The 14,815-nt window shown below is 42.0% G+C and overlaps 1 protein-coding gene across 12 annotated transcripts in view; it reads left to right on the top strand.

The window, feature by feature from the left end:
- obscnb (obscurin, cytoskeletal calmodulin and titin-interacting RhoGEF b) overlaps positions 1–14,815 on the top strand; it is a 153,045-nt gene that overhangs the window by 22,718 nt on the left and 115,512 nt on the right. For all 12 annotated transcript variants that reach the window (XM_080837358.1, XM_080837362.1, XM_080837359.1 and 9 more), the window contains exons 7-9: positions 429–535; positions 622–790; positions 13,100–13,372. In XM_080837358.1, the coding sequence (XP_080693484.1) occupies positions 429–535; positions 622–790; positions 13,100–13,372 (549 nt within the window). The remainder of the gene's footprint in view (positions 1–428; positions 536–621; positions 791–13,099; positions 13,373–14,815) is intronic.

Genomic DNA, 14,815 nt, shown 5'->3' with positions numbered 1-14,815 from the left:
CTAGGAGGTAGCACAGGACCACCAGACGTGCTGTAGTTCTGCTCTGACCACTAGGAGGCAGCACAGGCGCACCAGATGTGTTTATGTTAAGATAACAGAATGGATGGAAGAACAGAAAGTTAGCAATTCAAGTTAGCAATGAACTTGTGTGGCACTATTACAACAGATTGCGCTTTCCACTTTCTCCTATCCTAATGTTATTATTTTCATTGGTCTGAGCCCCAGGGTATTGGCCAACTTTGGATAATGTCTTGTCATGTCTGGCATCACTGTAACTATGATTCAGCAAAGGTGACTGTTTGTTGGTCTCTAAGACAGTGGCGAATCCAATCCTGCAGTCTTGGCTTCATTTAAAATAAAGAATGGAAAATAGAGAGCAAGGGAAAAGTGAATGTTAATCTAGATTTTCATGAATGCACCTTTTTTAGCTCCACCAGCCTTCTTCAGAAGAACATCCACTGAGACAGAAGTCCTTGGCTTCATAGCACACACGTCGGCAAAGCTGCAAACTGAAGTGTCAGATCCAAACGTACAGGTTCGTCGTGTGAGAAGTGGGAACACCATTATCTTTTAAATTCTGTAACTTTCTAAAATGTAAAATGTTATTTTTGCCATCCACAGGTCTTCTGGATGAAGGATGGCAAAGAGATAAAGACAGGAAACAAGTATGAGTGCCTGTCCATAGACCGGATGCGTGCTCTTGTGATCCACAAAATCACACATGAAGACACCGGCGTATATGAGTGTGTTTGCGACGGAGATCGAATGTTCATCCAGGTTGCTCTCAAAGGTACAGTCTTCATTAGCAGTAATATCTATATTATTTCTACAGCCCACAGTTTGAGCACAAGAACACTGAAGAAATGAAAACACAATGGGCAGAGTCAAGAAACTGAACGGGCTTGGCTTTTGTGAATTAATTTGCATGTAAGGAATTTACGGTGCAATCTGCTTCTTACTCTAGTGCTTTTACTTGACTTGAGTTATTATTATAATTATTATTATAATAAAGTTACAGTACTTTTACTTAAGTACAGCTTTCGCTTACTCTACCCATCTCTGCCTATGACATACCTAGTGATATTAATCTTAGGGAGCAGTTTGAAAAAAGAGAAGATACAAGGATAAGGGGAAAGCACAGGTTTGTATATAAACTTTACTAAAAGGCTTGAGGATCCACCAGGAAAGTGAAACATGCTTGGATAGAGAGCAGAGGCTGCACATTGAGCACAAAAGATGAATCAAGCAGTTGCATTAGTGGTGATTTAAAAGACATTTTATGAAGGATGAAAAGGTACAGTGGAGAGTAATTATGGCATGGAAAAATATGGCACTTGTCAGAAAGCTCATTGAAAAGAAAAGAGGAAGTTTGAGAGTTGAAAGTAAGGATCTGTCTTCAACTGCTGCATGCTGAATCAGAGGCATGTGAAACCAGGATGACAGATGGATGATGGCCGTCTCTGGTGGAGAGAGGTGCAAGAGGTGGTGCATTGTGCAAGAGCTGCATCGCCTTCTGACCCTAATGGGGACCGTAAGGAGCACCTGATGGTGTGAAGTGTGGAAGCTGATGGTGATCGTATGGAAAAATGGAACAATTCCGAAGATGCCTTGTCAGGAATTTTCATTCTGAAGGAGAACAATGCCATGACTATGGGCCAGGTTCAATCAGTCTTCTTAATGTCGAAGGAAAGATCTTCTTGTGTGGTGGCAAGGAGGTTGGACACCTATTTGAAGGCAAATAATTTAAAAGCATATTTCTGTGCAGAAAGCAGGATTGAAATAAATAGAAGTATGATTTGGCAGCAAATTCAGGCAGCAGGCACAGAGGGTATACACCTTTGTGTGTGGCATTTTATTTTTGGACCAGCCTAATTCCTTTGGATCGGTGCCACATGATCTATTGTGGAAAGAACTCTGTTGGTCCCTGGGTCCCTGAGAAGATAACAGCGTTAGGTAAAGCCTATTTTAAGGATATTCAGGACATTAAGTAGCCTGGATACCAGCCCGAACTCCGCCCACAAAAAAATGTGGACGGGAAGTTCGGTCTGGCTCTTCGACCGTTGGGGAGAATTTTTTCCTGGTCGAAAACAGTACAGCCAATCAAAGTGCCAGGGCGGGCTTTATACGATGATCGACAGATGATGAACAGTAACGTAATTAACCACGTCAGCAAAGAGCGCTCGGTTCAAATTCGTGTTCAACAAACATGGCTGCCGCTGGAGAGCTAATATGTGTAGATTCTGCCATTGAGTCGGTTTTAGAAGACCTCGACAGCCCCTTAACTTTGAAAGAGGAACAAAGAAACGCGATTAAGGCATTTGTCGATCGAAAAGATGTTTTTGCCGTCCTTCCTACGGGATCCGGTAAATGTTTAATGTATCAGATGGTCATACTACGTTGCTCTGATTAGTTCTAGGTATCCAATTGAGTGAAGAGGCATTTTCTTTCCTGGTTCGTTGAAACACGCCCCATAATCACAACTCAATGGAGCAGACTCAGACTCATATTCTGACTAGAATTATGTACACGCTGTGATACAGCCGCGAATGCTCACCATTCCTGGTTGATCGCGGACATTCCCCCGAAATATCCGTCTGCCGCATACGAACGGAATTTCACGGAAACAGGCCGACGCGGGGGGGGGATGTGTTTAGCATTCTCACCTCCCGCTGACAGAGGTGCGAAATGCTCTTATTAGCATATTGACTGTCAGCAGCCTAGCCACACACACCCTGCTGCAGCCATTGGTTGAAAACGACAAGGAATTGAATTAAAACGTCTTGTGATGAGACGGAATGAGATTCTGTCTATTGGTCAGATTTCAACTGACAAAACGTATCCCCTCCCATTTACAGCTATTGCCCCATAAAAACGAAATTAAAATGTACTTGACAATAATTTAATTAATATTCTGTCTTTAAGGTTTTGCTCCGGGGTTATCACATTTCTTGATCTACCCTCCGTTTTCAGAGTTCTGTCTTACGGGTTTTGATTTCGGGGTTATCACAATTCTTGCTTTGCCTTTCATTTTCAGAGTTTGAGGGTTGCAATGTACTTTCGAGGCTGTTCCACTCATATTCCGGAGCTTCCTCTCTGTAATGTTCTTGATATTCACTTTTGGCATTCATATTACAGTCAGGCTTACAGTCAGAGTCAGGCTTACTCTGACATTGAAATAGTCATTTTGCAACTTGGGACATGTTTGCCACTCGTGAATATTTAACCTGTGTCATTTCAGGTAGATTTTGAAATCTTCCACGAGCTTCGCAAGTTTCGAACCTGCGCTGTTCGGGTTAGTGGTACTGTGTACCTAATGGTGCTGTGTCTAACCGCTTAGCCACCTTTCTGGTAAGGATTTAGCTCGTCGGTGCGACCAAATCACTGGTTTATCATTCCTCCCTCCTCTGGGGTATTTCTCATCTGTTACTGGGAATTGGGAATTGTTTAGTGGACTTATGTGAAGTTTTAATTATTTTCACTTAAAGGCGCCCGAGGCAACATTAGAAACTTTAGACTCGAATAATAAACGTTCAATTCCTAGTCTTTTTTACACGTAGTAAGTTTCAATAACACCATACCATTACATATCGACATTCAAGGAGCAAAGATGAGACGTCGTTGTGTGGTGCCTTCTGTTTTCCACGGTAGATCGCAGGTTATGCTAGAAATGGCTTAGCATGGGTGGGATGGGGAAAGATAACACCTTTCCATCCAGACGCAAATTTAGCTAATCGGAATCTGTAAGTGGTTTCCAGATATATATATAGTTGATCTGTCTTATTTGACGAAGCAGTGAGTTAGCTGTCTTTCAATATCTCTTGTCGAATTATCTCACATGTTTATGGTGGTATGTGTTTAAAAGTTTTAACTTAGGCTATGTGTAATGTTCCTAACTTATATATTATTATTTCACCTTAATGTTCTTGAGATTCGTTTCTGGCATGTAATTATACAGAGTCAGGCTTATTCTGATAACAGTCATTAAGACTTGGGCCATGGTTGCCACTAGTGGGGATCGAACCTGTGACTTTCAGGTTTTTTAAATCAGTGAAGCAGTGACGTGGTGCCTCCCCTGGCGGGGGGGGGGGGGAGTTGTTTTCAATCCAGGTCAATTCAATTAACATAACAAAACCTAGGCCTGGCCAAGGGGAAGGGGGGGGGGGGGGCTTTCACACCAATACAGTGGGGAAAATAAGTATTTGAACCCCTTGCGATTTCACAAGTTTGGCCACTTGCAAAGAAATGTGTGATCTATAATTGTAATGGTAGGTGTATATTAACAGTGAGAAACAGAATATCAACAAAAAAAATCCAGAAAAATGCATTTTATAACATTTATGACTTCATTTGCATTTGATGCAAAAAATAAGTATTTGAACCCCCAAAACTGACTGACAAAAATTACTTAGTACTTGGTGGAATAACCCTTATTGGCAAGCACAGACGTCAGACGTTTCTTGTAGTTGGTCACCAGGTTTACAAACATCTCAGGAGGGATTTTGGTCCACTCCTCTTTCCAGATCCTCTCCAAATCTTTAAGGTTGTGTTTTCAATGGGAGGGAATGAGGGAATGAGGTTCAAGCCCAATATTTCACGTTACATGGCTCCATCCATAGTCCCCTTGATGCGGTGGAGTCGTCCTGTACCCTTGGCAGAGAAACAGCCCCAAAGCATAATGTTTCCACCTCCATGCTTGATGGTGGGTATGATGTACTCTTGGGGTCATATTCAGCATTCCCCCCCTGTCCAACACGGCAAGTCGAAGTCCACACCTTTACTGGCCTGGCTGTGTGGCATAGAGCATTGCCCTGCTGGAAAAAACACTTCTCAGAGTTGGGGAACATTGTCAGAGCAAAAGGAAGCAAGTTTTTCTTCCGGGACAACGTTGTACTTTGCCTGGCTGAGGTTTGTAAAAGACCATAAGGATTGAAAAAGCAGACTGGAGGTTCTTCTAAGTTCGTCTTCTCTGATGAGTCCGATTTCACAGTAGGTGCAAGACTCTCTGGCTTGTAGGCCTCTCCAGGTCTCCGTCTAACCATCAGACGACCATGTGTTGGGCAAAGCTGAAAATTGGACTCATCAGAGAAGACGAACTAGAAGACCCTCCAGTCCGCTTTTTTCAATCCTTATGGTCTTTTACAAACCTCAGCCAGGCAAAGTACAATGTTGTCCCGGAAGAAAAACTTGCTTCCTTTAGCTCTGACAATGTTCCCCAACTCTGAGAAATGTTTTTTCCAGCAGGGCAATGCTCCATGCCACACAGCCAGGCCAGTAAAGGTGTGGATGGAGTACCACCAGATCAGGACCCTGTCATGGCCAGCCCAATTTCGAGACCTGAATCTCATAAAAAACCTCTGAAATGTGATCAAGAGGAAGATGGATGGTCACAAGCCATGAAAAGAAGCCGAGCTGCTTGAATTCTTGCGCCAGGAGTAGCATAAAGTCACCCAACGGCAATGTGAAAGACTGGTGGAGAGCATGCCAAGACACATGAAAGTTGTGATTTTAAATCAAGGTTATTCCACCAAATATTGATTTCTGAACTCTTCCTAAGTGTAAGCATTAGTATTGTGTAGTTTAAAAATGAATATGAGCTTGTTTTCTTTGCATTATTCGAGATCTGAAGACACTGCATCATTTTTGCTATTTTGACCAATTGTCATTTTTCTGCAAATAAATGATCTAAATGACAATATTTTTATTTGAAATTTGGTAGGAATGTTGCCAGTAGGTTATAGAATAAAACTAAAATGTACATTTTACTTTAACACATACCAATAAATAGTAAAACCAGAGAAACTGATAATTTTGAAGTGGTCTCTTAATTTTTTCCGCGGCTGTATATAAAAGACAATACATACAAAAAACTATTACAATATACATTTACAAGAATTCAATACAAAAAAAAAAACTCTTTACGCATCCTAAAATGTTCTAGACCTTTTCCAAGTTTGCTTTGTCTAATGCCATGTTCATTTGATGTATGATAGACCTAGATGCTTTTTCACATGTTTTTTAAAAGCTGATTTATTATTTAATTTAGTTAAGCTGATTGGCAACTTGTTCCATGCTATTATTGATCTATATTCAACTGTACGTTGAAATGCATTAGTGTTTGTTTTTGGTACACTAAATCTCCCTGCTGCTGCATGCCTTGTATTATATGTATGTCTGTCACAACTTTTGCAAAGGACATTGTATTGTTGTACTGGAATTTTCTTGCATAAAACTGCCCAGGTTGATGTTAATACAGCAGCATTCAGTCTGTCCTCAACTTTTAACCACTGTAAAGATGAGTGCATGTGGTTGATGTTTGTCTTGTAGGAACATTTAAGAACAAGCCGCGCTGCTTTGTTTTGGACTCGCTGAAGTTTTGTAAGATGTTCTTTAGTGGCATTTGACCACACAATATTACAGTACTCCATTTGCGCTAGAACCAAAGTACAGACCACTCTCTTTCTCAATTCTTGGGTGAGAAATTGGCCACAGCGTCTCAGTAGTGCAAGCCCACTACTCATTTTCTTCACTGTGTGGTCAATCTGTTTAGACCATGACAGTCTACTATCTAGGGTGACACCAAGCAGTTTGGTTTCCTTTACTTGTTCTATGGGTTTATTATTAATATACAAGTTAAGCACTGGGTCATGACTTAAAGCATAACTGGAACCAAACACAATCATTTTAGTTTTTGATATATTGAGGACAAGTTTGTTTTGTTTTACCCACCTTTCTATTGTCCCCAACACCTTGTTTAAAGACTGGGTCAGTTCTGCTGGTGTCTTTGCCGATGTATACACCGTAGTGTCATCTGCGTACATTGCTACTTTAGCATTTTGTATAGCTGAAGGTAGATCATTGGTAAAAATAGAATACATAAGTGGACCTAGACAGCTCCCTTGTGGCACACCACAGTCAAGGTATACACTGTCAGAGAAACTGCCATTAAAAAATACTTTTTGAGATCTTTTTGTCAGATAACTGCTTAACCACTTTATAGCTGAGGGTTTAAAACCATACCTCCCCAACTTTTGAAGCAGCAATCCATGATCAATAACATCAAATGCTGCGGTGAAGTCTAGCAGGACAGCACCACAGATGTTTTTATTATCTACTTCTCGCAGCCAGTCATCTGTCATTTGGGTTAAAGCTGTACATGTCGAATGTCCTTTCCTGTAGGCATGTTGGAACTCTGTTAGCAGGTTGTTTTCATAAAAGTAATGTTGTATTTGATTAAAAACTACTTTCTCAAATATTTTACTAAGTGCTGGAAGTAAACTGATTGGTCTGCAATTTGATGGGGTGAAAGTTTTCTTTTTATCTTTAGGTAGTGATATTATCTTGGCCTCCTTCCAGGTTTGTGGAAAGGTACCCTTATTTAAGCTGGTATTAAAGATGTGGCATATCGGATCAGAGACGTAATTCACTGCCATTTTGAGAAATTTTCCATCTATGTTGTCAAGACCTGCCTGTTGGTCCTTGCAACATGATTTAATTATCTCGCTTACTGTATCTTCCTCCACCCTGTTGAACTGAAAGCTGCAAGAATGCTCTTTTATTAGATGCCCTGTTGTAGGAATCGAGCCATTTCTTCCCTCTGATAATTGCTCATTCCTTAGTTTGTCCACTTTCTTATAAAAATAGGCATTGAGGTGATTGGCGATTTTCGTTGGATTTGTGATGAAGGTCCCATCATTCTCAAGGAATGTTGGTTGTGAAGATGCTTTTTTACCCAATATCCCATTTAATATTTTCCATAGTTTTGTCCCATCCCTGCTAAATTCACTTAACTGTGAAGTCAAGTGTGCTCTCTTTTTCTTCAGATTTAGTTTTGTGACGTAGTTTCTCAGTTTACAGTATAATGATACTTCCAGTCTTATTAGCTATTGCCTTTGCTTTATTCCTCAATGACATCTGCTGTTTCAGTTCTTCATCCACCCAAGGTGCTCCAGAGGTTCTGACAGTCATCTTTCTGAGTGGAGCATGAAAGTCTATCACCGGCACAAACTTGGACATAAATGCTTTTAAAGCTATATCTGGTTCCTCTTCCTTAAGCACACTTGACCAGTCTATCTTACTCGTGTCACTTAAAAAGGCCTCCTCAGAGAACCTTTTATTGGACCTCGTCAAAATGACTTTTGGCTTAGCCTTTGGTACACTTCCCTTCCTTGCAATAGCCACCACATTGTGGTCACTAAAACCAATAGGAACAGATATGGCTTTTGAATATAATTCTTTTCTATTAATGTAGATGTGGTCAATGCAGGATGATGTTGAAATACCTCTGTTGTTCATGCTTATTCTAGTTGGTTGTTTCACCATCTGCTTTAAATTACATGAATTGGCTATGTTCATAAGCCTCTGTTTTAATGGACAGTTGGGTGATAGCCAATCTACATTTAGATCACCTGTTAGGATGACCTCCATGTTTAGGTCACATATTTGATCAAGCATAGTGTCAATCTTGTCCAGATAGCTAATATTTACACTGGGAGGTCTGTAACAACATCCAAACAATATGTCTTTTTGATGCAGTAAGTGAATTTGCAGCCACATTATTTCAATATCAATTGACACAAGGTCTTCTCTTATTTTTGCTGGAATATGATCTTGAACATAAACAGCCACTCCACCACCATGACAGTTTCTATCTCTACGGCACATGTTAAAACCAGGAATATACATCATAGCATCACTAAAAGTTTCATCAAGATGAGTCTCTGAAATAGCAAGAATATGCACAGAGTTAGAAGTCAAGAGTTCATGAATGTCATTGATTTTGTTTCTCATGCTACAAATATTCAGATGAGCCACCTTCAACCCCTTTTTGGGTAGCCCTGCAGTTGAAAACATTTACACCAGTAAAAAGCAAGTCCTTTTTTAGTACAATGTCCAATTATTAAGATTCTTTTGTGGATTCTTTTTCCTTGTTTTGTCGAATTATTAGTTTGTCGTATCGCAGAAAGGCAAAGTCCCCCCTCTCTCTGGCTTCTTTCATTTTAGGCAAGAGTTCCCTTCTTTTCTGTCTCACAGCCTCTGGATAGTCCTCATTTATGAAAATCCTCGTCCCTTTCAGTTTTCTCGCATTCTTTAGCACCATGTCTCTGTCCTTTGTTCGCTGGAATCTCACTATGATTGGACGTGGTCTGCCTTGTGTGCCGTCATTAGAGATGTTCACCTTTCCAGCACGCATTGCCTGTTCCATTCCGATTTTCTTTGTGTCCAGGTTGAGTTTCTCTTCAAAGATTTTCAGAACTTTTTCCTCAGAGACTAAATTGTTTTCTTGTTCTGCCTCAGGAATGCCATCAATGATTAAATTAGCTCTCCTTGCCTGACTGTCAAGTAAGTCAGATTTTGCATCCAGTATCAGCATGGACTCTGCCAGTCTCTCAATATCCGATTCCTGTGATCTGCAGCTTGCTTGAGTTCCTTTATTTGCACATTTTAGATCATCCAACTCCTTTTGTGAGAATTGCAAACTTGTTCTTAAGTCTTGCTGATCTTTCAGCATCGCATCAATCCTTTTATTGCATGTCTCCAAAATAGTGCAGACACATGCTTTGAAATTGTTTTCTTGCTGTTGTAAAAGTTCTTTATGAAAAGTGATTTGTTGTTCAAGCAGTTCTTGTACTTGTGCCATTGATACAGTTTGATCATTGTCTTTTTCCCCTTTGTCTCTGCTCCCCTTTCCACCAGCCATTTTGTCTGGGCCTGACAGACTCTGGTTCAAAAACAGTTCCAAACTTTTCAGAGTCTTTCAAGTTAGCACCAACAAGATTTATTTCCTCTTGTTCGAGAGCTTTTAAAAAACGTTGTCGTATTATAAGTAAGGATTGCGGCGATATTTATAGATTTGCTTTACCCAGTTCAGAAGTAGTTCAGAAGTACAACAGGTGTCCAACAGGAAACAGGAAACAGTTAAGAGAGCAGAACACGTGTTCTCCAGTAAGGGTTATGGGCTGGTCAAATACATTAACTAAGGCTTTGGTGTTAGGCCTCCTTCTCAAGTCCACAACTATTTCTTTAGTTTTTGAGGCGTTAAGATGAAGCTTGTTCTTCCTGTACCAGTCTACAGCCCAGTTCACCACCTTGAAGTACTGAGACTCATCCTCATCTTTGATAAGGCCGATGATGGTGGTGTCATCTGCATATTTGAGCATCTTGACGGAATGGTGGTGAGATCTCAGGTAATTTGTGTACATGGAGAACAGAAGAGGAGATAGCACACAGCCTTGCGGCGCACCAGTGTTGAGGGTCAGAGGGCATGATATTGCGTTATTGACTTTGACTGTTTGAGTTCTGTTCCTCAGGAAGTCCAGTATCCAGTGACACAGAGCTATGTCGATGTTCATGGCTTGCAGCCTGGAGAAGAGAATGAGTGGCTCTATTGTATTGAGACTGAGCTAAAGTCAATAAACAGCATGCGTGCATAGACGTAACTTGACTCCAGATGTTGCAGAGTAGAGTGAAAAGCTAGGTTGATGACACTGGATTGTAGGTGGGTGAGTACCAAGCGTTCAAACACCTTCATGGCCACTGAAGTGAGGGCCACTGGCCTGAAGTCGTTGAGCTCTGTTGGTTTAGCTGACTTTGGGACCAGGATGATGACAGATGATTTAAAACACTGTGGGACTGAACACTGTTGCAAAGAGGAGTTGAAAATGTCTGTGAAGACATAAGCCAGTTGATCTGCACAGTGTCTGAAAACAGCTGGAGGAAGCTGATCTGGTCCTGCTGCTTTCCTAGCCTTCTGATTTTTAAAAGCACACCTCTGCACACCTCTGCCTCCTGGATGACAAAAGGAGGAGAGGAGGAAGAGGGGGGAGAGGGAAAGACTGCCAGGGACTGATTGTCCTCAAACTGGGCATAAAACTCATTGAGTTTGTCAGGAAGATCAGGGTCCTCGTCAGATTTCAGATTTCTCCACACTGACCGAGGGTTGTTAGTAGTGAGTTAAACCTCCAGTGTCTTAGCATAATCAGACTTGGCTTTTCTAATTGCAGAACGTAGATTATATTTGGCAATCTTATACACCTCCTTGTCACCCCTCACAAAAGCAGAATGTTTTTCCCTTTGGAGTGCAGCAACATCTTTGCTGAACCAGGGCTTCCCATTGCCATATGACTTCACGCATTTCGTCAAAATGCATTCATCCACGCAGAACCGAACGTATGACGTCACTGTCTCTGTGTACTCGTCCAGGTTGTCACAAGTGTGTTTAAAGATGTCCCAATCAGCCTTTAAGCTTAGAGATGTCATCCGTGGACCATACCTTCACGACGTTGGACTTTGGCCTCACAGTTCTACGTTTCTGGCGATTCTCCGGGACAAGGAAAGGCATAACATGGTCAGACTTTCCCAGCGGAGCACTCGGGAATGCATGGTATGCCGAAGGGGTTGTGGTGTAGCAATGATCTAGGATGTTATTTCCTCTCGTTGGACATGTCACTTGTTGAATGTAGTTTGAGAGCTCGTCAGATAGATTACAGTGGTTCAATCGCCTAGAACTATGACAGCAGAGTCTGGATGTGCTGTTTCAACTGAGGCTATGTGAAGTGCTAGTTCACTAGTGGCAATGTTAGCATTGGCTTGCGGAGGGATGTAAACACAAATTAGCACGACGGATGCAAACTCCCTTGGTAGGTAAAAAGGTCTACATATGACAATTAGAAACTCGATATCAGGGAAGCATAATTGTGTTACAGTGGAAGGATTGGAGCACCAGCGATCATTAATAAGGAAGCATACACCACCGCCTTTTGACTTGAGAGAGAGATTAGCTGACCTGTCAGCCCGGTGTAATGTAAAGCCGGGGGGTGTGACTGCTGCATCCGGGGTGTCCTCATCCAGCCAGGTCTCGGTCAGGCAGATGGCAGAGCATTCTTTATACTTCCAGTTGCTTTGGGTCAGAAGTAAAAGCTCAACCATTTTATTCCGGAGTGATCTTACATTGGAGAGCAGTAATGCTGGCAAGGGCGGGCGATAGGGCCGCTTTCTGAACCTGGCTACGGTATCGGAGGGGCGCTGCTGACTAGGGTCACTCTTTGAATGCCCAGGTGTGTCCCGACTTGGTGCCTTAGTCACTTTTCCGTGTTTTACTCTCACTCCAGCTCTGGTACCTCTTCTGTGCCTATGGATCTCCACTGGTCTGGAGACTGGAGATGGCTAAGGATTTAAGGATCCACAAGGCACAGTATAGCATAGGGATATCACTGGGAAGGTAAAGAGTGGAAGAGCAGGGTTTGGTTAAGATGATACTGGGAAAGCATTGACTACATTGCTGGAGAGAAGGCATACAGTATGTTAACCAGCTTTGTTTAGTGAGGCAAAAGCCAAAATAAAGACTTGTTCTGTTGCTCAACGACATGCTTCACCATCTAACATCAACCTAGGTGACACCATGTTGGGTCTTCAGAAAAACACCCTACAGGAGAGAGCCATGTAAAGTAACTATGGTGACTCAACACCCTACAGCAGAGAGCCATGTAAAGCACCATAGTGACTCATCACCCTACAGCAGAGAGACATGTAAAGCCCCATGGTGACTGCAGGGCAGAAGGGATATGTCTGCAGGGCAACAGGGATAGTTCATTCTTCAAGAGGATCGATCCTGAACCACAGCAAGATCCACTGATGAAGCTGAACTTGGAGACAGTAAACCAGCATCACAACCGTCACCTATCAGGTACAACAGAGTTATTTGAATGTACCAAGACTTTCGCTGGAATGGACAGCACTTAGGAGGACATTCTAGCACCAAGGTAGCACAAATGAAAAGAGCCTTGACTGCTGTCTCTTACTGCTGAGAGAAGGCAGAGACAACAGATGCTCATTGGAGGACTGAAGGAGTCGAGGAGGGGAAAAGAGCTGAATCATAGCATTGAAATAGACTGGTGCTGATCCAGTGGCTGTCCTATAGGCAGGAGTGAGGGATTTCCACTGAATCCTAGCTGCTACAGGGAGTAACTAGCAGAGGAGTTACACCTTTTTATGTCCTTTTAGGAGGAACCCCATCTAGCTTTGGCTCCCATCAGATACCGTAGTAAATGCTAACATGCCGTCTGTTGTAAAATATTTTCATTTCTGTTTTATTGTTTTTTAGATGAACCAGGCAAGTTTGTAAACAAGTCTAAGGGCTCAGGTGCAGTCATGCGGCAGTCAGGTGATGTGGAGCTCAGCTGTGAGGTGTCCACTGATGACACAGCTGTGGTCTGGAAGAAACAGCAGACAGAGCTGAAGGAGGACCAGAGGACATCCATGGTTTCCCAAGGGACAAAGCGGAAGTTGATCATCAAGAACGCCAAGCAGAGCGACGAGGGAGCCTATTCATGCGAAACAGCAGAGGACAAGATGACATTCCAGGTCAAGATTAAAGGTAAGAAATGTGAATACAAAAACAAAACAAACACTGAATAAGATGTCAGATTCCTGTAGTAGGCTATGCTGTGCATTAAATGAACGAATAGTCATTCCTTAAAATGGGACCCCTAATGAGACTGCAACTCAATTTCTATATGGTCCCCCCATGAATGTAAATCACCCCAGCCCTCTGGTGCCATTGATGTGTCACATGTGCAAGCAGCTCATGGGTTTCTTATGGAGACAGACATCCCATGAACTCTCCCATATAGGCTACCTAAGGCCTCCCATGACCAAGACTGCACACTACTGGGTTTCCTTAATACTGCTCTGCATATCTGACTGAACTGGTCCATGTGATTGGTTGACCACACCTGAGTTAGCTAATAAATAGCATTGGAATCAAAATGATTTCAATCATTTGTTGTTCAAGCAGGGATAGATAGAAGATATACAGGGTAGGGGGCGCTGTATGGGCAAGGTAAAGCCTTGATTTACTGTTAATGTGTATGCAGTGACACATCCGTTAATGTGTTTTCAGTGACATTACGTCGTCGATTCTGAAAGTTGAGTTATGATAAATAGGCCAAGTTTACTGCTATTATTGCAACTGTAACAAGAGCAATCCAAGAATTCTTACCTCCAGCAAGGAGGTACACAAATTTCATTAAAATCCGGTCATTGGTTTTCGAGAAATGTCACTTTAGGTGTGAAAACAAAGATCCGGATCCAGAATCCAGATCCAGATCCACCTCTTGTGAAAATTTTAGAAAGATCCGCCCTGTAGTTTCTGAGAAATCTTGTCCACAGACAGACGGACAAATAAATAAATTAACGGACCCGATCGCATAACCTCCTTGCTGGAGGTAATAACCTCAGAGTTTAGGCTTTTTATATGTTGGTGCAGGTTTGTCATTTTTATGTTTTCATGAATATAAGAGATTACCATACGGACGATTGCAACACATTGTCAGGGTTTCAAAAGAGGACCCAAGTACAGATCAGTTGAAGCAGGATTTATTCCACAAAAACAGGGCAGAACGGCAAACACAAAAATAGTGAACACGACCACTGTAGGCATCCACGCCAAAAAAACACAAAACGCTTCTTCTAAGCAACAGTTAAGAGTACCTCTCCAAGAACAAAAACAGGCAGACAAAGTTTAAACTTTCAAGATACAACTCACGGTACGAGGCAGCACAACCGAAGTGACAATCCGACAGGGAACATGAGACAAGACAGGTTTAAATAGGCAGGGTAATCATTGGGCACAGATGAGGAGCAGCACAGGTGAAAACAGAACAAAGACGCGACAAGGGGGTGGAGCACATGGTAACACAGGCACATGGCTACCAAAACAAAAACACATGGCATGTCAAAACAGAAACAGAGTCCAAATACTGACACACATTGCATTCTACAATAGTATTTTTTCAATTTACCATTGCTGTTCTAGATC

The sequence above is a fragment of the Sprattus sprattus genome (genome assembly GCF_963457725.1).
Source record: "Sprattus sprattus genome assembly, chromosome: 4".
NCBI lineage: Eukaryota > Metazoa > Chordata > Actinopteri > Clupeiformes > Clupeidae > Sprattus > Sprattus sprattus.
The sequence above is the reverse complement of the archived record's forward strand: the minus strand, read 5'-3'. Positions and strand labels throughout refer to the sequence as shown.